Consider the following 27,952-nt stretch of genomic DNA (forward strand, 5'->3'; position numbering starts at 1 on the left):
GTCTTTTTCTTGAAGTAGAGGGCTCATTATCGGGCATTGGATCATCTGTCGAAGATTCATCTTGCTTTTTTGCATCATCATCATTGTCCTTCCTAGGGAAAGGAAGATCTTGAACTTTCCCAAGGGTAGAATCTTCATCGAAAGTGACATCATGACTTATTTCCACTTCTCTTTGACTAGGCACATAGATTCTATATGCCTTCGGAGTTTCACTCTTGCCCATAAATGTTCCTTTCTTCCCAGATGCATCTAGCTTCTTTCTTTTCTCTTTCGACACATAGAGCTCTGGAAGGTTCCTATGGTAAGGGAACATAAGTAAGTCTCTGAGAAAAGAGAAACTTGGAACTCATCCCTGGTTAAGAGGGAGACTTAGGCACGACATTCTTGTCTTCAATTTGGAAGAAAGAATGGAGGATTGTGTAATCATCTGGCATCCGACACTCTTTGAGGATGTGGTAGGGCATCCAAGATAAGAGTGGGCAAGAGGATCGATATTCTTGAGGGTTGGGAACCCAAGATGAGAATAGTCCTAGTAGGGCATACTCGGAGAACACCCGGGTGGGTATGACCCTAAGAGAGACAATGATGATGTGTGTCTATCAGTCATTGGTCTCGCCAAAATTGTGCTCTGATTTAACTAAGAGATAGAGCTATTAGTCAAGGCCTTGCTATATGGAAACAATGTTGGTTGAAATGATGCTATAACAGATGGATTGCAAATCTGATCTTCTTATGAGAATTCTTATGTGAACTTGAAAAATTGTCCAAGGTCCATGTATGTATGAATACCTCCCTAGTTAAGAGGGAGTGTTGAAGAAAGTGTAACTAGGTTTGGTCTTCATAATGACACATTCCAATGCAAATGATGTATATTGTATCCAACAAAAATATTTTGTGAATTTGAGTCATGGGTTTCATGCTAAAAAATGTATTTGTCTTTGTAGCTCTCATTATGAGCTCTAGGTGATAGGTTGTGTCATTAATGTAAATGTTTACACTTGTAAATGTACAATGTATGACTCCAAGATCAAGCGCAAAATCATGTGGCAAAATTCCTTCAAAGTTCAAGATCAAATGGCTAGTGAAAGACTCCTCCAAGCGAAGGAAAAGGAAGCAATATATTTTCGGCCTAAATATATTTATATACATCCATTCATGTCGGCTAGATATCACTATGTAAGTCGGCCTAAACTCAATATATGTCGGCCTAATGAACAACGTTAAAGAGACTATAAATATAGGTCTCTCCTCTCTCATTAGCACATTATCACAAGATCAATTGGGTCTCACTCCATGCGAAGAAGTCTGTCCAAGAGTGCGAAGTAAGGGAGCCGCAAAAGAAGTCTGTCCACAACCGTAGAGAAGCCTGTCCATAGCTGCAGAAGCCTGTCACACGTGCGAGGGTAGGGCATCACTTAATCTGCCCTCATCATCAAGGAAAAATCTCGGTCTTGGGTCTATCTTAAAGGCAGATTCATGGGAAGAAGAATGACTGCTGAAGCAAGGGTTTAGGAGGGCTATAAGAGCCTTAATCCCTCCACACATGCGAAGGTATTGGTCACCATTAGGGTTGTGTTACAGTCCCATGACATCTTCATGATTAGAGCTGATTTGAAGCCTAAAGGATTCGGTTGTATGCCTAGAAGGAATCTACTAGCCTAGCGAAGCAAGGAGAAGGTTTCTAGACCAAGTGGATCACCTACACATGGGAAGGAAAGTGTCGTCTTCAGATCTGTTGCTAGGGTTTCTAAACAGTCTTCTTGAAGAGAGCAGATCATCTTGTTGAAAGCAAGCGTTGAAGAGATCTACTAGGCTAGTGGATTAATTTTGGACAAGGGAAGCTTAGAAGGAGAAGAGGAAGGAAGAAGGAAGTAAGATCATCCATCCATGATATCAGATCTGATCCATGGGACAACAGGTCAAAGAATTGCAGTAATAGAATGATCTAGCCTTGATCTTGGAGTCACATTGATCAAAAGGGGTCTTTGTATTGGTCTTGGAAATTTTGTCAAGTGAAGAAACTATAAGAAGAATTACTGTGGGTCTTCCTCTCAGGTTTGGAGAGTTTTTGCCCTGGCTGCTGCCTACATCTTGTTTTATTGTTATTTGTCCGAATGATATTTAGAACATTCGATTGCCGAAACAACTATGAAGGAATTGACCATACTTCCCCATATTTTGGGTTGCTTGGCCGGATCAGCGACTCGAGATTCTTGGTCTATATCAGCACGAAATAGAGAGAATTGGATTCCTCTCGATAAATTAGCGGAGCATGATCTTGATCTAGCTTCTAGTCTTTTAGAAAGTCTTTTGGTGGAGTTTCCATTTTCTAGGTTAGGAATATGTCGGGGTAAGTCCGTTAAGGATCAGATCACATTTGCTCCTCAACCCAAAATGATTGTTCTTTTGTTTATTATGCATGGTAGCTGGTTGATGAAGTTAATAATCTCTAACATATAAAAGATCTTGTTTGAATTGTTTAAAGAATGAAATTACTTTACAAGCAGTTATCAAGATAGAGAAATCATTAACATCTTTAGCCCTTTAGATTTCTCAACACAGTTGAGAATCGATTTGCCGTTAGAACCCTTTTCCAGCCCTCTCGACTCAGAAACGTCAGCCTCCTAAGCAAACTCAGACTTCTGCGTTGGAGGCCTTTGCGCTGCTTTGTGTGGGGCCTGCGTGAGCCCTTTCTGGCTCTGCATCACCCTCTCTGCCCTCTGCACTGCCTCCTCTGTGTGTCTCTCTACCTCTCTGCTGAGTATTCTTGGCTCCGGAGAAGATCCTCCAGCCAAAACTCCCTCTGCCCCTCTCTGCTTGATCACTACAAATCATTGCGCTGCCTCTAGCTTCAACGATTCAATTTGACTGATCAACTCTCTTTGTGTCTTTCAAATGACCCTCAAGCTTCCTTAAATAATCTCTTCGTTGACATTCAACGACCCAGATTAGAAGCTAATCAATGGCTAAGATCATTTATGCTTGATCCTCGTCTTCTTCTAGAAGTTACACTCATAGTTAGATTAATACCCATTAATTATTTTAATTTCCTAAGTTTAGACTTAGGGTCCCATTAAAAATACTTAATTATTTTAATAAAACTGTCTTTGGGTGGAATTTCTCAAAACACTTTCTGGGTTCTTTGGAATACATGTGCCCAAGCCTCCCTGCAAAGTTTGAGACTCAGAGCACATTCGATGCTACTAGAAATCAACATAACAATGGTATGTTCTATGCTTAGCACAATTTACTTCAATGTTCTTTAGCAACCCAATAGCAATTTTCAGTAGAAATCACATCAACCATTAATCATATTGATAGTAAATGCAGATAGAACATAAAACATATACGCAAAAGACAAGCCAAGAGAAGAGGCCACTAGATTTGGCTGATGTCAGGGAAAAACCCCAATGTGGGGAAAAGCCTTTGATCAAATCTTCTTCTTATTATTCAATAGTTCAACAGAGAGAGAGTACAAAAGTCAAATAGACTAGCCCAATACAAAATCAAATCAGCCCTGTCAAATTCTGCAGTCAACTATAGTCGACCTTCAACCCTAACCAGAAAGTCAACGCTGGTCAACAATCTGAAATTTTTGGTTCTGTTTTGGCCTAGAAAAATAGTCCTCCTAGCTGCACATGTGAGAGAGAGAGAGAAGATCCCACACTGTATGAACCAATCTTTTGAAGAGAGAGAAGAATGGTTGAGTGAATGATGTCCAAATGAGGAGAGAGGTCTCTTCTATTTATACACTTTGTTGTGGGTGAAGAGACACATCTATTGGGCTTCTTGAGCCTACATTAAGTTGAGGCCGACCTGAACAATTTGTACATGTGAGAAAATATATTCAAAATCACACTTTTGCTTGTCTGAATGAGATGATCTTTATATCAAACTTGGACCTCTTGAAAAGAGGAATCCAATTCAATAATCATCTCCATCATATGAGTTGTCCCAAGGTGGAATTTGGCCCTAGTTGCCAATTTTAACAAAGACCCATTTGGGGCATGCTACATATAGTAAGAAAAATTATTTGAGTCAACGATATAGTCAAAAGGCCCTCCAAGACCTTGTCTATGGGTTACAAACGAATGGCATCCAAGAGAAGCTAGTCGGCCTATCTAAAGGACATGTTGGCCTAGGAATGATGACAAGTCGACCTAATAGCATGGGAGAGGAGCCTATATATAGGAGGATTCGGCCTCACTCAAGAGATCATCCATCAAGCATCCATGACAAGGAGAGAAGTGCAAATAAGGAAGAGAGCCTCTTGAGCATCGAAGAGAAGGGAGAAGAACATCAAAGTCTTCTAGCATTGTTTTTGGGTCATTCATCTCACACGTGTGACTGCAGCTAGGGTTTTTGCAGTAAGGTATTGCAGACCTTGAAGAAGCTAAGATATAGCCCAAGAAAGGAGTATTTTTGCTAGCCGAATTCACAAGAAGAAGTGTCTAAGCCAAGCGAAGGAGAGAAGCCTCACAAATCTGCCCCAATCAGCTCACACGTGTGGAATCTCTGTAATTGCAAGTAGGCTGAAAATTTCAAGCCTCTCGAAGTTGAAGAGAAGCTGAAAAACAATAGTGTAGCAATCAATTTGACTAGCATTGACTTTGAAGGAAGAAAAGCTTCTCAAGGGAAGAATTGTGACTTGGTCTTGGAGGGGTTTTTGGTCAAGGGTCTAGGTCTTGGAATTCGTCAATTAAAGATTTTATAAGAAGAAGAATTCTTGGGGGTTTTCCTCTCAGATTGGAGAGGTTTTGGCCCTGGTTGATTGTCTATATCTTGTGTCCTTTGTCTTATTGTTCTTCATGGTTTGATAGTTGTTTGATGAAGAAAACACTAATAATAACAAGTGAAAGAAGAAACTAACTAAGCAAAGTAAAAATACATCACAAACACTTTATTAAAGCAAAAGAAATCATCTTATGTTGCTGCCCCTAGATTTCTGAACAAAACCATCCAATGCCTTCTTAACCAATTGGTCCTTAAGGATAATCTCTCCCACTGCATCCAACTCATTTCTCACCTGTGTGATTTTGGTGAGGTCTAAGGTGACCATGTCAGTGTTGGTCATCTGGTGTTTCATAACTTACGATTCAACACCATCTTCCAATTCTCATTGGTGCTTTGGTGAAGTTTTACTAGGGAATCCCACATCTCATGGGCAAACTTCTTCCCTGTCACATGAGGGAATAGGTGGTCTTTAATAGCATCGAGAATGATTCTCCTTGCCTTCACATTTGCTTGTTGAAGTCTGCCAACTGAACTGGATCAGTGGGAGGTTGTACTACACTCTCTACAATATCCCACACCTCAACTTCCTCAAGCAGCAACATCATTCTCTCCTTCCATGGGCCAAAATTCTCAACCCCACTCAGCCTATCCTCCACCCTCAAACTAGTAGCCATGACCTTCTCAACCAATACAACTTCTCAAATCTGAAAATCAGCAACCACAATTCTCTAGGTATGTAGGCAGTTTGGTTTGCTATTCACTGTTTTTAGCAGAACGTATGCTTGCTGTCTTTTCTATATCAGCTGAAGGTTCACCGCTCTGCTACCATGTATAATTTTTTGATTTTGTAGCCCTCCCCAGTTTCAGCTTGTTTTGTATAGAGTTTAATGTCCACAATCCCACATGCTCATGCTGATAAATAAACCAGTGTTCCACGGGGACTCGCCCCCCCCCCTAGGGGTCTAGTTTCCTCGCTCCCCCGCGCTCCGGGGACTTGGGGACGAGTAGGGGACGTTTCCCCACGCTCCCAAAATGGAGGAAACTTGGGGGGACGTGCCAGGGAAACGTTTCCCTTCCCTGAGGGGACGTTTCCCCACGCTCCCAAAAAAATGGCCTTGCTTATAGTTTATGACTTAATAGACCTAAAGTGGTACAAAGCTACTCATGTTCTGTATGGGGATAACGTCTTGTGCTGTCTTTTGGTTTCAACAAGCATTATTTTAGAGGGTCAATATCATGGAAATTTGCTGGACCATATAGCACGTACATGAATTTTCCCTTTTAAAACTTCTCCTTTTTTTCTCAAGTGATGGTTGGATTACAGTGGGGAGATAACTGGAGTAACAGGCAAAGAATATGAGACATTCAGTTTGTGTTTTCAATTTGCATGACATTTGACATACAAACTATGGAAGCAGCACCTATGTCATGTGGGAAATAATTGGGTGGACTATAGACTAACATGCATTTACTGCAAGCATGACAAAATACTATGGGCAACAAGAAATCTCAGGAATTGTCGTTATATATGAATTTATACACTTACAAAATTTACACATAGCACAATGGCTCAGCTTGAATTCTCAGGTCTGAAAATTATTTTCACCCCTGAAATACACTGCTAGTTTGAATTTTGAACTGCATGGCATTGCTCTAGTAAGGTGGACAAATTATCCATGCCATCGTTGGTCACCCAAGTTGGTGCGCAGATGGTCATCCTGCAGTCAATGTCATTTGATAGTAAACTGTCAGAAACTCTTTCATGTGATCTTCTCATCTCTCCTGGAACTAAAACTCTTCTTTCAGCATATGGTGTACTGTCTATATTATATATAATATAACAAACTTTCTAGCTGTTGGATCCAACACAGCTGGACAACCCATTGTAGTTGCCCCTTCTACTGCCAATGCAGTGTTCCTGATCTGTTCATTTACTTTTTCACAGAATTCAGTGGCTACCTTATCACGCTGAAGCTCTCCCCCTCTCTGACCAAAATCTAAATTAGAATTTGACCAAGCTGAATTAGAATTTTAAATTTATTATTTTATATGATATTATAAATTTGGATAATGTCAAATGATATTCATATCAATGATCATGCTTTGCAGCTTTTCAATTCAAACCAAATTGTCATAGTGGACTCAATTAATAAATTATATTTTATATTTATAAATTTTTAAGACCCTGACGCTCCCCCACGTTTCCTAAAAAATGGTAGGGAGCTTTTGCATAGGCCGCTCCCGCGCCCCCTCGCTCCCTCGCTCCCTCGTCCCGGAACCTTGGTGGAACATTGAAATAAACTGAATGCAAATTTTAAAAGAAACATTACAGGCTGCCACTACTAATTCACTTTTCACTTTTCAGTTGATAAGGAAATTTAGACAAGCATTCACACAATTTTGAGACACTTATTTTTGGTCAAACATAGATCCTGGAAAAACCCACAAGGGAAAAACCAGTTCCAAGGACAATTTTATTTGCTTCAAAGTTTCAGAGAAATTTGTGCAACATTAAATACAAAATCTGAGGTACTTATCTTCCTAGAAATTTGGGCCACAAGTTGACTGTTGAGTCCTCGGAATTTGTGCTACAGGCTCATTGTTGTTGAATTTTGTAACTATGGCCAGTCTTCATAATATTATTTGGCCACTTGATGTTTTTATATTGATTATTGTAAATCATATTTAAATGCTAGATTCAAAAGAAAATATATTTTGAGTACAATAAGCATGGTGGTACAATACCTCTTATCATGGAGCTACCTAAAGAATCCAAGTTATCAATGGCGAAAAACCATTGTCAGTCACTTCCTATTTACTAGGCACCTCCAAGGTTTAGCTAGTGGATTACGCACTCCACACTAGAGAAGTCATTCTTCGCACACTGAAGGCCAATTTGGATAAGGCTCAAAATAGAATGAAGCAACAAGCTGACCTATCTTGCTTTGAATGTTCTTTTATAGATGGGGATCAGGTGTTTCCTCACCTTCAACCCTATAAACAAGTGGCCTACAAGTTGGCTCTCCTATCTCACTCTAAAAGTCATTCAATATTTCATGTATCTTGTCTAAAGAAGGCTATGAGATCAAAGAAGGTGCAGTTAACTCATCAAAACTTGATGAAGAAGGCTCTATTTGGCTCCAACTAGAAACGTTATTGGATACCCCAAAGTTTCAATTGTGTTAGTGCATAGTCTGTGAAGTATTAATCTAGTTAAAGGATATATAGCTCAAAGATGCCACATGGGAGTCAACAATGATGCTGCAACAATTTCCTCACAGTCAACGTTGAGGAAAACACTACTTTTGAAGGGGAGAGCATGTTAAGGTCCTACTATAACCTCTCTATTTTAGGCTACCCAGGAGTTAGTTAATTATTGTATGCAACCATCCTTTTTGAATAAGGCCCATTAGATAGTAGTGGATAGTTATTTTAATGTAAAAGGGTCCACTTTATAAGGCCATCTAGGTAGTTGGTGCCCACTAGTGATGGGACCACTAGTAGTTATGGTTTTTCATATTGAGAATATATTTAAAGAAATCGTAGGCTATGTAATGTTTGTCTTGTGTTGAGGTATCAGGAGCTTTGCTTAGTGAAAGGTCGTCCCACCTTAAAAGGCAAGTGAATATTATTTTCCTTCTTTTGATTATCACAATACAGTGATACCTTTTGTATATTTGATCTTATTTTCTCTTGTAATTGGTTTTCTGCATGTGTATTCTTGGTATACCTGGTTGTGTTTCGAATTTAAGGAACACTGCAATAATGCTTCACATGTGTGAGCCTACAAGTGATTATTGTAGGTTGCTTTGTAAGGGCATTGGCACACTTTGTATTATTGGCCTCCCTTACCTCTTACATATATATATATATATATATAGAGAGAGAGAGAGAGAGAGAGAGAGAGAGAGAGAGAGAGAGAAAGAGAGAGGAAGGAGAGGATCCTTTCTCTATCATTGTCATGGTACTCATTTCTTTTTACCTGGTCTTCTTGGAATGGTTTGGTAGTGTTCATGAGGAAACCCTAGGAGAAGTTATATATGGGAGGAGGATGTCTTCATTGGAGTTTTCTCTTGTTGCCGGGACTTACTCTCGTGATAAATAAGATGTTGGAAATGATGATCCTTTCATATCATAGTGATCTTCTTTCTTGTTTACTATTGCGTTAGAGATGTGACTAGGAGTGCACTAGTCATCTCTCTCTCTTGGATCTTCATTTGTACTAGGGTTTCTTGATCTTCTTAGAGCAAAAGAAGTCTAGGGTTAGGGTTCAATCCCTTGGAGAATTCAATTTAAGGTTTTGAGATGAAATTCTTGGATTACTTAGAAGATTGGGGTCTTAAGGATTGAAATATTGTAATCTTGAAATTTTGTTTTGTTTCATATTTCATAACAACCCTAAGGCTGAATCCACAGTGATAAAATCCATGAAACCTCTAGTTAAAGAGGTGAAATTTCTGTTTTGCAGTAAAACTCTTGTTTTCAGAAATTTTGACTTGTCATGAATGAAATGTCTTGGAACTGGTTCTGGCAACATTTTCTTTCGTGGAAGGAAAGAGAGATGTTATGTCTTGTTTGCAAGATACGTCTACCATGGACAAATACATAGCCATCTGAGGGGTTTGCCTTAACTACTACATTTTAAAAAAGAAATAGAAGAAAACAATAGTAAAGCGAGATTGTTTTGATTATAGAATTCAAACCAAGAAGTGTGCTTTTGTATGGCCTCTAAGATGTTTGATGTGAAATTGTCAAGTCTGAAATCCTATTGCAGCAACTGGAAATTATTCTTCTAATTGCTTAACAATTTATTTGCTACGATAAATAGCAAATAAATTGCACTGCAACCTTCACAAATAAAACTGCGTAAAATAATAACGCTCAAAGCTGAGAAAAATGCTAGTGCACACACATAAAAAATTAACATAGTTATTTTTGGACAAATGTCCCTGGAAAAACCCAATGCGGGAAAACCGGTGCAATAGCTGAGGGTTTTTATTATTATGCAGCAGTGAGAAATTTTGAGTACAATTGGGATGCTGAAAATTGGCAATCCTATAGAGAAATTACTGGCAAAAATATTGTGAGGAATTTTCCTCACCCCCACTAGCAATTCGGGCTCTGACTACAGCACCAAGTGAGCCATCCAAACAACCTCTATGCAAGCCTGCATCACCCTTGCACAGTACCTTCCATGCTCTGCCTGAATTAGCTGATCGTATAGCCGTCCTGTCTGCCACTGGCTGAGAAACTGTCTCTCTAGCCTTCTGGAACACTTTCGAGGCCTTTGGAATTGAAATCCAGCTTCTCTCTAGCAAAATCGAATTGCCTCCAGAGGCTTCTGCGCAACTCCTACGTTAGCCTCATTGTAGCTCTTTCTGCCTCTCTGTAATTCACTTCACCAGATCTGGAAAACTTCCTCTAGCTCACTGTCCCTCCCCCTCACTGTCTCTGCTTCCTTTTGAAGCTTGAACTCTTCTGGCAACTGTAGGCTCTCTGGAAAAATCAAACTCTTGAAGGAAATCGAACTCCACAAGTGTGTTTTCCATCTACCCATCGACTTCTTATAATCCTCTGTTGGACCTCCAACGACCAAGATTAAAACTTAATCAAGGGCCTAGATTAATTCCCTGTCGATCCGTGTGAGTTTCTATATGATTCACACCTTATCTCAATTGATTATGATTAATTAACCCTTTTTCCTAAGTTTGGAGTTAGGAAATAATTAAAAATAGGCTAATAATCTAATTGAGACACTTCTCGGTGGAATTTCTAGAAACAATTTCTGGGTTATGGAGAACTCCTATGTTTTAGCTTCTCCACAAAGTTTTGAGACTAGAACACCTTCGATGCTACAAAAACTAGCACTCCCTCTTAGTGAGGAAGATGTTCTCTCTAGTGCTGCACACTTTGCCACAACACCCTGTCTCTGTACCACCTTCTGTTATGCTGCTGAGTTTGGCCACTGCCGACCATCCACTGTGCAACTCTGATGCTGCATTTGTGCTACCGCTGACACTGCCATACTGCTGCCAACCCTGCATCTACACTGCAACTCTCTCTCAACTGTTGCTGCTGCAACTGAGAAGCATCCTAAATACTGACTCAACTATGTTCAGTATGATGCTTCTGTCCCTCGAGTCTTGACTGATACTAGCTATTGCATTGTCCATTGAAGAATCTGCGCTGCTGCTAACTCTGCATTGTTCCACTCTTGCACTGCTGCCAACATTGCACTGTGCTCCTCAACACCTGACTACTACTAGTTTGTAACTGTCACTCTGGAATCTAATTGCATCACTGACACTGATCCATCCTGCTACTGAATACTATGGGTCCTCGTAACAAGGTAATGATCCATGAAGAGGACACCCCAATGGACCCCACCCATGTATGCGTTGCTCTGGGACTATAACTCTTGATCACCCCACCTCTCTCTGGGAGGTATAGCTGCAAACATCACGAAGTCTTCCTCCAGCCTGGAGGAAAACTTATTAATCTCAGCGGGTGCTGCTGCCTGGGCTTGCTTCTCTTGCTTTCCCTTCTTCCTGAGAGGACATTGTAGTAGCCGAACTCGCCACATTTGAAGCACTTGACATTTGATAGGTCCTTATTCTTCTTCTTTTACCCCTTCCCTTGACTGGGACCCTTAGATGCTAGGGCCACATTTTCCTCTTCCTTCTCACCCTTCACGCCCTTGTTGCTACTGCCGCTGGTGGTACCCTTTACTAGAGCTTGCGTCAACTCCTGCTGCTGTAGATCGTACCACATCCTGTCCCGTTTAGGCAATGTGTCTTTGCCCAAGATACTTTGGACAAACACCTGCCAATCATTTGAGACACTATTTAGTGCCAATTGTACAAGCTCTATGGGTTGGGGTGCCTCCACAACAGTTGATAGCTGATCTCGGATTTCCTGAATCTTGGTGAGGAAGCCATCTATGCTGTTTCCCCTCTGCATCTTGATGCTCCTCAACTTCTCCTAGAGAAACATCTTTCGCTGCTGAGATGAACTCTGAAATAGCTTGGAGAGAGCATCCCACTTCACCTTGGCCGTACCTTTGTCTGCTACATGTTAGACTAGATGATCTTGGACTGCGTCCAAAACAATGTTACCAGACTCGGAATCGGCAATAAATCGGCGAGGCAAAAGAGTGAAGAGTTTTAATCGGATCGGCAAAAAATCGGCAAAAAATCGTTGAATTCATTAAATAAAAATATACACATATATTGAATTAAAAAAACCATTTTTCATTAATATTGGGTAAAGGCATGTCCAGACAATGCATAATATCAATAGATGTCCAAAATATCATGAATAAATAAGTATCTCATATATGTTATGAGTCCAAACATGATCCAAAGCACTGAGTCTTGAGTCCTTAGAAGCATATTCTTCTAAAAGTTTACAAAAAACTGCATACTAATCAGAAAAAAATCAGCAACTAAGAGTCTAAGACTCTTAAGAGTGAGAACTAGAAGCGATTCCTTCCACTCCTTCGCTTGCTTGACTCTCAAAGTTCTCCAAGTCATGAAGGCTTAAAAGAGGAGGCTCATCTAATTGAACCCAATCTGCCGCATTTGTAGCTTGCAAATCTATCTCTTCAAGGTCAATTGGTGAATGATCCATACTTGTCATTATCATGAGACATTGAAATGTGAATTAAAGTTTCACTTTGAAGTTTGAAGTTTGAAGTTTGAAGTTTGAACTTTAAAGTACGAACTAGATTATGAAACCTTCAAATTCAAGCTCTCGAATCTCACCTTGTATTTGTTTGTTGCGAAGTCGTAGATTGTAATGGACAAATACAAGGTCATTCAAACATTTTTGTGTCAATCGATTGTGCTTCTTAGAATGTATTTTCTCAAACATGCTCCAGTTGCGTTCACAACCTGAAGCACTGCATGCTTGGTTTAAGATTCGACTGGCAAATCTCTTCAAATCTGTCGTATCACTACCAAAGTTTTGCCACCAAAGACCTAGCAAGTGGTAAGGGTTTGTGAGTAGAAGACTAGAAGTACTAAATTAGTAAATAGTAAAAACTTAAAAAGAAAAGAAAATTTAATAAAACATTTAACATACAAAATAAATTTTAAACAAATTTAATGAATTGATGAAGCCTTCAAGCTGGGTACCTGGCAACATCTTAGACCTTTGTCTTATAGCACTGGTATAGGCAAACAATTTAGATGGTGCCCTATAATCTTGTAGTTGGGAAAAGACACGACTTTGTTGTTCTGGATCAAGGAAGCACCTTTCCATGCATGTCATAAGTCCTCTGCCAACCTCCCCATCCTCATTAAATTTGCTCTTATCATAAAAATATTGTGGGTTTAAGAAGTACCCAGCAGCATGTAAGGGGGAATGCAATTACCTATCCCAACGTGCATCTATAATGTCCCAAAGAGGCATATACTTTGTCTCATCATCCCCATATCTTCTTTTGATGGCCTCCTTTGCGAGATCCATCGCCTCATAAATGTAACCCATAGCGGGTTTGTCACCATCAACCGTCCTGAAATTTCAAGCATTCAAATTTAAAGAAATATGAAACATTGTAAATAAAAAGAAGCTTGAAATGAAATTTAAAAAATGAAAAAGTTAAAAGACTTGAAGTACATGAGAACTCTAACAAGGGAATCCGTCACAGTAATAATCTCTTCGGCATCTCTCCAGAAGCCATCATTAAACACAAGTGCAACAATTTCGATGCCTTCAGGGGTCTTGGAATGTTTAGATCCCATCCACTCAGGTCCCAAGAACATCCTCTTCAGATTTATCTTTTGCTCAACCACAGATTGCAAAGATATGAAATTTGTTGCAAATCTAGTCACTGCAGGTCGAACAATTTCTTTACCTTCAGTGTATATTCTCATAGTGTTTAGGACAATAGTGTGGCTGTATAGGTATTTGGTTATGGATTTTGCCTTCTCCACAACCTCATGTATCCAATGAAGCTTACCAATGTCCTCAAGCATTAAATCTATGCAATGGGCAGCACAAGAGGTCCAAAAAATAGTGGGGTGCCTCATCTCAAAAAGTCTACCAGCAGCCATATAATTAGCTGCATTATCGGTGACAATTTGTACAACATGTTCTTCTCCCACTTCTTGAACGACTTCCTCCATCATTTCATAGATAAGTTGGGCAGTCTTAACCTTGTCTGAAACATCCACTGATTTGAGAAACATTGTGCCTGCGGGACAAGATACAAGGAAATTTATTAAAGTTCTATTCTTCTGATCTGTCCATCCATCACTAATGATGGTGCACCCTGTTTCAACCCATGATGAACGAAACTTAGCTAGCACAAGCATGACACCTTCAACACTCTCTAACAACATATCTATCCTAAGGCTCTCTGATGTAGGGGCTTTGAACCCTGGACCTGCAACAGCAATTGCATCAATCATAGCTTGCCAATAAGGACTTCTGGCATAGTGGAAAGGTATGTCAGAATAGTACCAAAAGTTAGCAATGGCCTTCCTTGCCTGACTATAGATATTGTTTTTCCAACTAGTGCCATCCAAGGTAGGTTGGGAACTGGGTTTTGTGCGGGGAGCAAAAAAGGTGTTTATGTTTCCACCTCCAGTGTTGAAGGAAGGAGTCGAAGGACTTGCATGGCTTTGAGTTTGACTTGGCCTTGAAGGCATGTGTGGAAAACTTGGGAACGGCATTGAGGATTCAACAGAGTGAGGTGACATGGGGCTAGTGGTAGAAAAAGTATCAACTCCAAGAGTTCCTATTTCAGTATTTTGCTTTGCTTTCTTGGCATTACGCTGATCTAACATCTCAAGGGCCAAGGCTGCTTGGTATTTGACATTATCATCAACCTTGCCGCAAATACCTATATCATGGCTAGGTATTTGTGCAAGGTGGAACTTGAATCTATAAATGCCTCCACTACATTTCTTTTTGCAAAATTTACAAAGGAGCTTGGATTTTTCAGGAATCTTGTCACAATAAGCCCAAGCAAAGTCCATCTCTCTCGGCATTGTTGTTGCTTTGAACTTGTGTTTAATTTGTGGCTTCTGTTAAGATTTGGAGTCGTGGCTTCTATTTAATTTGTGGCTCCTGTGAAAGACAACAAAAAATCAAATTTAAAAATGATCCAAAAATTTAAAATATGCTAGAAATTTAAAAAATTAAATGAAGACAGATGTCAGTAAAGTTGTAAACATATAGAAATGTTGCCTTTCAATAAAACCAGAAAACATGTAGAACCCTGGTTTTATTCAATGGAGCACAACATAGCTCTAAAAATTGGCACAAAAGCACACCAAGAAAGTGCCATCATCTGTCATCTATGCATATGAAGATTGCTGCAAGATCACTTAGATCTCTGCCATGTATCAAATATATGTGTCAAATCACTGTCAAGTCTATAACTTTGATCTATGTTGTGCTTGGATTATTTCTCTCTCTAGTGTACTTGTGCTGGGGTTTATTTTTCTCTGTAGGGTTGCACCTCTTTTGGCTGCCCTACTGTTGTTTAACTCTTTCTTCTTTGCAGAATTTGGGTTGGTTTTGGTTCTGTTTGATTCTCTTGAAAACACTTGTGAATCTCAGATTCTCAACACTTATGAGTATTTTAGCCTTTAGGTCATCCTTGCATGCTTTCCTACTTTCTTCACTTTTTTCGAAAACTTTTATCCTTTATGACTTCCTTGCATCGTCATGTTATGTTTGTAACTTTGCTTATTAATATTTCCAGAAAGATTTTCTCGACTCCTAAGTGAAACACTGAGGCAAATCAAAACTGTGTATGAACTTTGAAGTTCAAAATAATTGGATATCACTCTCGGGGTAAATAATTGTTTCTGTATATATGACGTTTGAATTTTGAAAGAGCTTTTCTCAATGCATTCTCATGCCCGTCACAGTTCATGGTCACTTATAATTTTACATCCTAAAGCACATTAAAAATTAAATGGGGAACATTGATGTTTTAGCCATATTAAATTTTAATCAACAACTTCAAAACTATGCTAAGTCTCCTTTCATGTTTTAACAAATCTACCACTCGGTCATACTTCTAGACTCTATATGTTAAGTTTATTAGTATTATCAACCGATGACGATAACTAAAATTTTTGACAAGACAATTATTGAACCCAACAGATAGAAATGTCGTGAATGAAATAAAATCTAAGAGCCATACAATGTTGTTGCTATGTAAAAGTGATAAATCTTTAAGTGAATGAATCATGAATCATGATATTATGTTTTGAACTGCTGGGAAGTTACAATGTCATGATCAGCAGCATCTTGTGAAGAACTGTTGTTGGAAGCAACTCTTAAATGCAGACATCAGCACTGAAATGTGCATGGTTGAGTACATAAACAAGTGCGAAAAGTGCTGAATCGCTGATACTGATTGACAGCCAGTAATTTTTAAAGCTCCAACAAGGAACATCAGTAAAGTGCATATAGAGTCAAAATCACAATGTCACTGCGTTAAGGCTGTTACAGTTATATACATGTGACAGTGCTATATTTAAATTTTATAAATGTGACAGTGCAGGCATTATTGTTGTATGCCATAAAATAAAATAAAAACAGCCCCGCTTAACATTGTTACCTCAAGGCTCAAGGCTCACGCAGGTTACCTCTACGTGACTATGTGAATAAAATCGGGGCTATCTACGCAGGTTACCTCAAGGCTGAAGGCTCACGCAGGTATATGAATATCCCAGGCTTCAGCAATCCGATTCTGCGGCATCAAATGCAGCTCTGCGGCGGTGTCGACTGAGGACTCTGCGGCGGTGTCGACTGAGGACTCTGCGGACTCGGGACTATGATTCATAATGAAACATTGAAACAGCTAACCGATAAAGTTATAAACGCGTTACGCCACAATCCGAAACCCAAAACCCGATAAACCAAAACGCAAAACTGGCGGGACTCGCAAAAAAACGCAGAATCGGAATAATCGCCATACTCGCGAGTCAAACTCGCGTTGACCACGAGTCAAACTCGGTCAACGCGATTTGACTCGCAAAGATTCAGGTCGGATCGTTTCATGGCCGAGCCGAGTTCGAATCACGATTTTGCCGATTAATCGCCGATTCCTGTTTCACTGGTCCAAAATCATCCGCTTCGCGTTCGCCATTTCCTTTCTGTGCTCCTTCCCCTGGATCCTAGGGTACTGCTACCACATTCTCCATGTAGGATTCAGGCCATATTCATCTAAAAGGAAGGACATTCTAGCCTTCTAGATGACATAGTGAGAGGCTCCCTCCAACCTATTCTGATATCTAAGCCCAACTGTGGCTATCTTTAAAATTGGTTGACAATCTCCCTCTTTCCTTCTGCTCGGCTGCTGGATCTGCTATATGCACTACCTTTTGGAGTGAGGAACTCTGGCCACAACTATTGCCAATCTTCAACTAGAAAAGTTAGATCTCTAAAACTCGAGATCCCTTGAGAGATTTTTTCTTTCTGTGTGTGCAGTTTCTCTTCCACTCGACGTTGATTCTGCTACTGCAAAACCCTCTGCACCCAAACAAGGAATATGCTTAGTGAAAAATTTGAGATTTTGCTGCTCCCTCTACCTGCTAGAATCACTCAACTAGCAAGCCGAATTTTTCTGCCAACCTTCTCTGAAAAATCAAACTTCCCTAAGGAATTCGATCTTCCTGGCTTAGGCGTTGCGCAACCCCCAGAAATTCGTCCTGTTGCTCCCTCTGAACAATGCCTCCTCTTCTGAGCTTCCCCGTATGATTAATCACGCTCTGATACGATGTGAAAATTTCAAGTTTGAAATCCTATTGCAGCGACTGGAAATTATTCTTCTAATTGTTTAACAATTTATTTGCTATGGCAAATACTGAATAAATTACACTGCAACCTTCACAAGTAAAATTGTGGAAAATAATAGCACTGGCAACTGATAAATATGCTCCACACACACATAAAAAATTAACATAGTTATTTTTGGACAAATGTCCCCGGAACAACCCAATGCGGGAAAACCGGTGCAACATCTAAGGGCTTTTATTATTGTGTAGTAGTGGGAAATTTTGAGTACAATTTGGATGCCCAAAACTAACAATCCTATAGAGAAATCATTGGCAAAAATATTGTGAAGAATTTTCCTCACCCCCACTAGCAATCCAGGCTCTGACTGCAACTCCAAGTGAGTCGTCTAAATAGCCTCTACGCAGGCCTGTGTCGGCCTTGCGCAATCCCTTCCATGCGTTGCCTGAATTAGCTGCTCCTGTAGCCATCTTGTCTGCCACTGGCTAAGAAACTATCTCTTCGACCTTTTGAACACTTTCCTAGCCTTTGGAACTAAAATCCAGCTTCTCTCCAGCAAAAACGAATTGCCTCTAGAGGTTTTTGCATAACTCTTGCATCAGCCTCACTGTGTCTCTTTTTGCCTCTATGCAATTTACTTCATCGGATTTGGAAAACTTCCTCTGGCTCGCTGTCCCTGCCCCTCACTGTCTCTGCTTCCTTGTGAAGCTCGAACTCTTCTGGCAATTGTTGGCTCTCTGGAAAAATTGAACTCTCCAAGGAAATTGAACTCCACAAGTGTGTTCTCCATCTACCCATCGGCTTCTTCTTGTAATCCTCTGTTGGATCTCCAACGACCAAGATTAAAACTTAATCAAGGGCCTAGATTAATTCCCTCTCGATCTGTGTGAGTTTCTAGATGATTCACCTTATTTCAATTAATTCTGATTAATTAACCCCTTTTCCTAAGTTTGGACTTAGGAAACAATTAAAAATAGACTAACAATCTAATTGAGACATTTCTAGGTGGAATTTCCAGAAACGATTTATGGGTTATGGAAAACCCCTGTGTTTTAGCCTCTCCACAAATTTTCGAGACTAGAACACCTCCGATGCTACAGAAACTAACATTTGAAAGTGAATATTTCAATCTTAAGGGGGAAATCAAGAATGCCATCTCCCTTCCTGGCATTGGCAATTCTCAGAACAATCTAGTGATGGACCTACTTTTGCACATAAAAAGCATGGTCCACTTTGGTATGACTGCATGGTTATTTAGAGCTGTTTTTTGACAATATTTGCTTGGAGCACAGTGCTTTCTAATATTCTCCTCAAATTACATATATATTAATAAGCAAATTTCTTATAATGAATTGCATAAGTTCCTATGTTGGCATAAACAAGTGATATGTATATTCTTTTCCCTGCTTTCATGAACTTGAAGACCCTGTAAATCTATAATATGCTTTTAATAGATCATTTAGATCATTAGAAGTATCTTGCATAAAATTTTCATGTCTTATAAATTGACATTTGAAGAAATGAAAATTTCCCTTTGACCAAACTGGTAATCTGCAGACATAATTATCTTATAGAACATATATTTTAATAAACAATTCATGTTGGCATTTTAAGCAAGTGATATGTTTCTTGTTTCGCTGCTTTTGTGAGCTTGAAGGCTCTGTAAATCTATAGTTTGTTTTAACATATCATTAGACGTTTTGCAGTACATTGAATAGAAACTTTGTATCTTCTAATTTAACATTTGAGGAAATGAAATTTCCCTTGGACCAAACTAGTAATCTATGGTCATAATCGATAGCATGCTTATGTAAGTGTTTATCCATTAAATTCTAGCATAACAAATGTTCCATAATTGGTCCTAGCTTTCATCTAGCCTAGAGTATCAGTTGAACTAATTATTGCAGATTGAAGTGTATGTTTGTCATTCAGGTTGTGAAATGAGTCTTATTGTTGTTCTACTTTGCAGGCAGGCTTGCTAAACTGGTCAGTGGATAAATTGCCAGAACAGTCTCTTCTGAATACGGCTAGCTGGAGATTTTTTGTTCCTCAACTCTATAACAAGTATCCCAATGATGACATGACACTAAATATTTCCATTTCTTCTCCGCCAAGCATAACCATTACTTTGGATGGAGTGGAGGCTGTTGTTGTTGCAGATATGGTAGTGGATGTTGTAGATGGTAACGACACCATCCCGGTGGCATGCATATCTATGGTAAGTTAAAGTTTTCTACACAAATAGGGATATTTTTTTTCCGAAGTCTTTGAAACATTAGAATGTGAAAAGTGGTTGAACTTCCAGAGAATTATCAAGGAAATCTGAATTTCAAATAGCTTCCCTATAATTCATCCATAATAATTTACTTAGTGACATGATGGAGAAGATCCAAATATTACTAAGGTATCTAATGATTGGAATCTTGTGTGATCAATCACAGGTTTGGATTTGACCTTTTTGGGGTGCTTAATCCAGTTTTTTCCTCGAGTGTTTTCCCTTTCATTTTACTTTACCATGTGTCCCTTCTTTTCTTTTACTTGCTCTTAAGAGCTTATTCTGACTAAACTAACATTGAACCTACTACTATAGCATGGCATGCTTGTGTACTTGTTTATGGCACCTTCTGCTATATAGATATTGTTATAGAAATCTTCAGTTACTGCAATGAATGTATTCCTGATAAATGGGCTACAGCTTCAAAGTTTACACTCAGATTCTGAGATGGACTAATAAAACACTTTCACTTTCAAGTACATAAAAACCTGAATTTTATATGTTCTTTGTTTCTGCAAAAACTAGCAGGCCTAGTACAAAACCCCAGTGGGCAGATCTAGAACTCGTGGCAACAATTGGCCTCACCTCAGCAGCCTTTCTTCAGCTGTTTTGTGTTGAATTAAATGACCAGGGAGGCTTCCCTATATATAAATCACCTAAGGGATGGGATATTCAACAAGAAGGGTTTAAGGTGATGCATTGTCTAATGATTGAGATAGGTAGTGATGGAGCCAAGAAGGCTGAGATACTCTTTACCAAAGTTCAAGTACTTTATCCTTAGACCACTTAAATAGATTTAAAGAGCTGTTAAGAGTTTGATAGATATTCGAAGAAATGGCATGCAATGTCATATAACAGCTAGAAGAAATAGCCTTACAATGATGGATCAATAAGGAAATGAGGCTATCAATTAGGCATGCAAGTTTTAGGGTATGCAATTGAGTTTTATGGCTGAAATACACATAAAACAGCAATAGAAAGGATGACATCAGCCCTAGTATTAGGGTTTTATTATGCAATTAATGCTAGATTTTGTTTTTTTCCAATTATTAAGTGCAATTCCTATTAAGAGGGTAATAAGTTATAACACATCAAATAAAATTACAATTTAGCACAACTTCAAGAAAACCCTAACCCTAAATACCCAAAATTTATAGAGAAGATGAAGAAAATAGTTATAGGGGAAAGATTGAACAACACCTCCTAGACTAGTGCCTTGATCTAAATGGGCAATGGAGTCTTTTAGGGAAAATTTAATGAAGACAACCTTGATGAAGAGGGTGAGAGGGAAAGGGCCTCTTCTTCCAAACCTAATAACTTCCTTAGATAGGAGATTTTAAGTTCAAGAGATGCACATATCAGAGTTCTCTTGAAGGATTCAAGGAAAAGAACTTCACATAGCATAAAGAATCAAGATTTCAAGATAAATATTGCAATTTCAAACATGGCACATATAGAAACCCTAATTCACATAAGATAGCATGCAAATTTTAAAAGATAAAGAATAAACTTACAAATTCCCACAAGAATCTCTTCAATCTATCCCAAAGAAGCCTCCTCATGCAAAATCCTTCTCCAAAGACAATTTGCACCATGAAGTCATAATGCGTCCAAGTAGAGAAGAAGACAAGGGTTAGTGCGCACTTCGAGAGAATAAGTGTGATGGATGATGGTGATAAAATGAAAAGTGACTCCCCTCTATTCATATGAGGGTAAGCAAGTAATTTTTTCATGATTTTACAACTAAAGCCCCAAAACAAGTTTACTTTAGTTCAACTAGGTCAAAAGTCACAAGCTGACCTTGAAGTAGCTTTAAAACATAATAAAATGCCAAAAATAACTCACACGGGTGGGAGAAAAATGGTCTCCATGATGATGTCATCCTCCAAAATAGGCAAGTATGCATCAAGTGAGGCAATGGTCCAAGAGTGCTCCTCATTCCATGAAAGCGTCAAAGTGCATGTGTACATCTTCAAAAGGTACCTCCTCCACTATGATGTCATCTAAAAGAAGTTCTATGTCACCCATTCCATGCTTGTAGGAGTGACCTGGCACCACTTAGGGCAAGGGTTGGCATCAAAGAGGGATGTGTTAACACTCCCAAGTCATCTCAGTGATAACCATCCCTATCTGGTCTGCTAAACAAGGTACCATTCATCAAAACATGTTCAAGGCTAGTGAGGGGGCATCTTGGGTCCATCTGGGCACATCATCAAATAGTCCAACGCCCAAGCTTTCAAGCTTAGTGTTTCAACATTTGGAGGCTCATCAAGGGGTTTAACATCATGTGGAATTAGATTAAGGCCAAATGATCATCTCTTGAGGGGCAACATTGGGGCCACATAGTCATGTCTGCTCTTAGAATGGGGCAAAGAACCCCCTAGAACGTGTCCAAGAGGAGTCAAGCTGGCCCTCAAGGGATATTTGCTGCTTGCATGAAGCCACCTAAATAAAAGCTCTTAAGATCAAGTGAGATCAACTTCATTAAGGAAATGAAACCATTAAAGCATAACAATGGACCATATCTAATGCTAGGGGCACATAAATACTTCACGCAAAACTCAGCTTCAAATGTCTAACTAGCTTAGGACCTGTAAACAAGTTACCTCACTTATGTTAGGGATGATTAGGTAAACAACTCTATTAGGTGTTTCTACCCCCAAGGGGAATGACATGTCCCAGGTTGACCCATCAATCCATAGGTGTGTGTGATATGTTGGTCATAGAGTGAAGAGACTTGAAGGAAGATGCCACAACCATGAGACCAACTAAATGAGGTTCAACATCTAGATTGTAATGACATAAGGAGGGAGGAATTGTGGTGGCATGAGTTTCCCCTTTCCCCAACTTGCTTTTTCCACCCCTTTGGTACGCCTTTTACTTTAATGATTTGTCTTTATTTGTGTATAGCTTATGAGCCCAAGCTTGCTTTATGTTTTTCCAATACCCCTTTAAGATGTAGCAGTTTTTCATTCATCGAGGTTGGGACATTCAAGGGTTTCTTTATCTAGATGGAGCATTGAATGCTCGAGGAACTGGTTGATGGCTAAAGAAAGTGGCAGATCTCATGCTAAACTTTTTCCCACGTCGTAAATATGTCCCAACCATCTTTTGCATTTTACATTTTCTTCCATTGTGGCTTTATATGCTTTTATCATTCTTTCAACAACATAAACCTCCAGGGTCAAGTTTTTGGGCCCTGATTCAAGGATGTGGATATTGGGTGCCAATTCCAGTGACCAATGACTATCAACCCGAAGAATAGAGATGGAAAGTGGTAAGTATGGATTATTTTGGACATGCTATCTCAATTAGTGCCTCGCTAGTAGTGCCCTTTCTAAACCCTAAGGCCTTAGAGGAGGTCCTTGTTACCCACCAACATGGGTAACCATATAGGAGAAAACCCTTCTCCTATCTGTGACAGCCAACTGGTCAGGCATGTAGACAATAGCCCCTGACAACCACCACTAGTTGATGATATGCCATTTCCTCCTCCACTTGCATCAACCATATACTTCTCACCTGTCTGACATGAGCACAAGGGCAAAGGTGGGATTTTGATCAAAATGTACTTTAATCATTTTGCAATCGGGTGCTTATGCTTGTTTGTATTTGGGCATTTGATATGGATTATATGGTGACTTGGAAGAAGGATGGGTTTTGACCGTGATTGTAATACCCCTTGGTAAATATGGTAACATTGAATTACTCTGTTTTACTATTTACCTGACAGACTATGGATTATGATTAAAAGGTCTAATCGAATGGATTGTGAATGTGAAGGTTTAAATTTAATCACAAAAGAATTAAAAAAAAAGGTCAGCGATAAAGTTACGGGGAAAGTATTGTAAAAGTAAGTTTCATATTCAGGAACAGTTGAAGATAGTTATGGGCAGAGGCAATTGCCTGGCCAACCTCTCTCCCCTGAGACAAAACATCTCACAAGGGAAAAGGAAGCCAATAGGGTAAGAGGGACCTGAGGCAACCTGAGAGAGGAAAGACTACGATACTATTGAACCTCTGACAGGACACTATAGAGGGAGGCATGACACTGCCAGGCACAAAGTTCTTGAGCTAGTTGGCCAATGGAACTCCAATTGAAAAACCCTAGACTAAAGCTGGTTGGGATCAGGTGGTCTTGAGTAAACCTATTAAGGTTTCTAAATCTGAAATTGTTCTGAATATGAAACTGGATAGAGGGGAATATCAACAGTGTTACTGGTTCTCATAGGTTGTAAAATTCCTTTCACTTGTAGTTCTGTGGCTGACTGTGAGAAGGAACAGATAAGTACTGAGGAAACCTGCTTTGTTTATTAGCTATTGTTTTTCTTCAGATGTAAAATTGTGTTTTTTTGTAGAGGCTACAAACTGTAAAGTATGTTTGAATTCATTAATATGCTGTTTCAAGAAGAAGTTGGGTATTGAGAAGTAAGGTGAGAATCACTATATTCACATGTAGGGTGTAAAATTTTGGAATGCAGTAGCAATGCTAGATAAAGGCTCTCAAGAGTACAATAATTGCATTAACTGATATGAATAATGGAATCAATGCATCTAAGGAGATTTGGATTAGTCCCTTGGGCTGAGCCGGGTTACCAACAACCCAAGGACAACCCCCTAAACTCCCCAGAATGAAGAAACTAACTTTATAAGAATATAAAACTGTGAACTACAAAGAAAGAAACTGTATCTGAACATATCAATCAAACAGAAAGGAAAGTACTATTCTCTTTGTGCAATTGAATACATTATGAAGCAACTAATAAGAAGTTAAAATAAAGAACTGCAAATATAAGTTATGATGCAAGAATATAAGCAGAGGGTTATAATCTATTAATCTGAAAACTGAAATGAATCATTGTTTGATATCTGTTCAAGTTCAAGCAACGACCATTCATCAACTTATAATCGACAACTATGCAAAATACCAGTAAAATATAAATCTATTGAATACTAATGCTTGAGAGCATTCTGTTGGAGAAGCAATGGCAACCTGGGCGAAGCCCAAAACATTCCTTTAATGTAAATAAATTCAACTAAAGAAGTTACAGCGTTGCACAGGGAAAAATCGAACGCATGCCCTTCGAGCTGAATAAAACAAAATACTGTAACTAAGTTTGAGAAATGAGACTACGGCCTAGTGCCAAAATCAGTTACAAATATTAAAAGAAAATATACAACTGATATATGACTATACAAAGTTTTTTTTTGAGGTTAGATTCATAGTAACCATATCAATATAATCTCTCCAGAACTAAAACATACAAAGTAGCAACAATTATTCACAAATAGGGCCATCTTAAAGAAAAACATAAGTACGGCTGTGTCCTATCTTCTGTCTAATCGACAAAGTGTATAATAACAAATAAAAAAAACCTTGACTTATTGTTGAGCTTCCCTGTACACAGTTTTTAGTTTTTAAACATTCTTAGCTATAGAGACCCTAAAAGGGTATGTGACCACTCCTGGAAAATTCGACGGAAGAACAAACTATCACCAACAAATTCCGTAGAAGGGAGCCATGAATATGTAAGCTAGGTGCAGAAGGCGCAAAAGAATTTTACCTGCAACAGACCTACCCAGATTGTAAATAATAGTCGAAGATATTTATACATCACTGAAAGAAAAATGAAGTCTCGACTGTAATGAAAAGAGCTGTGGGAGAGATAACCTGGGTAAGCAACTACTTTCCAAGGAGCTCCGGTGAAAAACCCTAGGAGAGATAACAAAATTAGGATAGCAAGCCAGGTTATGAAGAACCGTATTAGGGAAATTAATTAGAGCCTCTGGCAGGAAGAAGTAGCTTACATGTGTAACTATCCCCTCTCTGCGCAAGTTTCCTTTGCTGCAAGATGATTCTACCACGCCCTGCAGGCTGCAAGGTATAAAAACTTAAGTCTGACAATGTAAAAACCAAGAGGAAATGACTTATTTGCAACAAAATAAAAAGGAGGGCATTCAGAGCTTACCATATGAGATACAATGGAGTTGCTATAACTTGTTGACTTCACCAACTAGTGGAACGAGAGCAAAGGTAAGAGTTCTGCAAACCCTCAACCATTAGAGGAGGAAACTTTGCCTGTTGTGGAGCAAGATGGCATAATTAGCGATGAAAATTGTTCACAAAGGAGACGAAACCCTACCCGAGTCGCAGAGCCCTGTCACGATAGGAGTGAAGGTGCAAATGAACCTCAGATGGTGCTGGGGATTGAGGGTAGTTACCCTCTAATTGCTTCTATCCAATCCACACAGTTGATTGAAACTCAACCGTGGGGAGCCGTAGATCTGCCCCAGATCCCGAAGGCTAGGATGGCTAAATGGCACAGGATGGGGTAATGTTCCAGAAAATTCAATTAATTAACACTTTATATCAATAAACCTTGGGACAATATATCTTGCAGCCGAGACAACCAAGGGCTTGCAAACATATACATATGAGTTATCAAATTTATTGATTCAAAGTCAGGACACCAATCATGTATTTCACACCGAATACCACATGGGAAAATATAATTTTATCCACCCTTCATAAGAATCCGAGTCAATTACACGTACATGTACGGAGTAAGATTTAATTTCAATATAGATATATGTAACATCACATAGTAAAACTGCTAGTGACATGGTTAATGAACAACAATAGATTTTTTTTTTAAGGGTATGTTACAAGTGGTATGAGAGCACGATTTCAGTACTGTGGCCTAATTGGGTAGTGTTACCCACCACTTTGTGGGTGATATCCCTAGGAGAATTTTTTCTCCATGATGAGCCTCAGCCGACGGCCAACAACCCTTTGATACCTCCTATTAGCTTGTTGTGCCATTTCTCTGCCACCTAAGCCAACCATGTGGTCCCTCACCCACTTGTATTGATCGTTTGTTTGAAGGTGGGCTTCCCGAATCTAAAGGCATGTCTTGTCATTTGGTAATTGAGTATTGGGTTTACTTATCATGGATACATTTGGGTATGGATTGATGGGGGGATTTGGCGGAAAGAGTGGGCTTAGTTTGTGCTCCTGTGCTCTTGATCTCTTTTGGTTGTTACCCTTGGATCTTAGTCCTGTGGGATCTCCTTTAGTGACCATTCGGTTCTAGGGTGGTCCTACTTGGGAAGTCTCGAATTTGGGTGCGTGATTCCGCACCTTTACCCACACATATTACTCCCTTTTCACTCACTATACCCCCATTCATCTTTTATTCCACTTGGGTCCACATTCCCATTCTGGGTCCACATAGGGCTAGCTTCTCTATCCCCTTGCCCCCACCTTGGGTCAGGCCTAGAATGATGCCCCATAGGTTGAAGCAGTTAAAAGAAAAAGTGGAAATCATAATTGGCCACATTTAATAGGAAATTGTACCACAAAATGCAAAATATCGCCGGGACAAATAATCAGCACATGGGCAAAAACCATTACATGAGTTCTGCCGCAATCATTGGCCATCACCCTGGTTCCATAGGCCCTAGATGAACCTCCTCTATCATTCAGAAACCCATGATTGTCCCAACCCCTGGAGGCAATGAACTGCCCTACCTAAAAGGGGGTAATCACTGCTATATCTTACACATCATGCTCTCGTCCTTTGAAGCAGTTAATTAAAGAAAATTCATAAAAGGCAAAAGGTATATGAAGAAGGGTGGAAAAATCAAGGTCGGGGCACCTCATGTACCACTAGTGCTCCCTCTTATACATTATATACCTAGGTGTGGGCTTCCCGTTATCTAGCTACCCCTATGCCCCATTATGTGGCCCAGGGTTGCCCTTCTCACCTATTTATCACTTGCCACCCCCATTAGAAGGGTGTACCTTGGACATACTATCCCCTCTAAGGGATGAAACCACCTAATAAGGTACTTGGCTAACCCCCTTTGGAGTTTGGAGACATTAGCACATGCCAAAACCCACTACGGAAGGGCATGCCATTATGAAGTTCCCACTTTGTTATCCATGGTTTGTAAGCTCCTTTACCCGATTATTCTAATGACTGATTGTATTAGAAGCCTAGGGGACACATTAGGTCTTATGCAGGGTTGCAGGTGGTTTCCTTTTGGGTTTGGCTTCCCTATTTGGGATCCTGACCCCTAGAGGTCCACATTGGTACATGTAGGGTGTGCATAGAGAGCCATGGGCCTCCACAACACCAGAAAACACTCCACAAATCTTCATGGATGTTCAGAGACTACTAG

At 39.5% G+C, this 27,952-nt stretch overlaps 1 protein-coding gene across 1 annotated transcript in view; it reads left to right on the forward strand.

The window, feature by feature from the left end:
• Nucleotides 1-27,952, forward strand: part of LOC149266304 (lipid-binding serum glycoprotein family protein) — a 209,913-nt gene that overhangs the window by 96,052 nt on the left and 85,909 nt on the right. The window contains exon 4 of the mRNA XM_089430226.1: nt 19,463-19,711. Within this exon, the coding sequence (XP_089286352.1) occupies nt 19,463-19,711 (249 nt within the window). The remainder of the gene's footprint in view (nt 1-19,462; nt 19,712-27,952) is intronic.

Source organism: Pinus tabuliformis, chromosome 6 (genome assembly GCF_031772625.1).
Source record: "Pinus tabuliformis cultivar Carrire ecotype Pingquan chromosome 6, CPIR1, whole genome shotgun sequence".
NCBI classification, from domain to species: Eukaryota; Viridiplantae; Streptophyta; class Pinopsida; order Pinales; family Pinaceae; genus Pinus; species Pinus tabuliformis.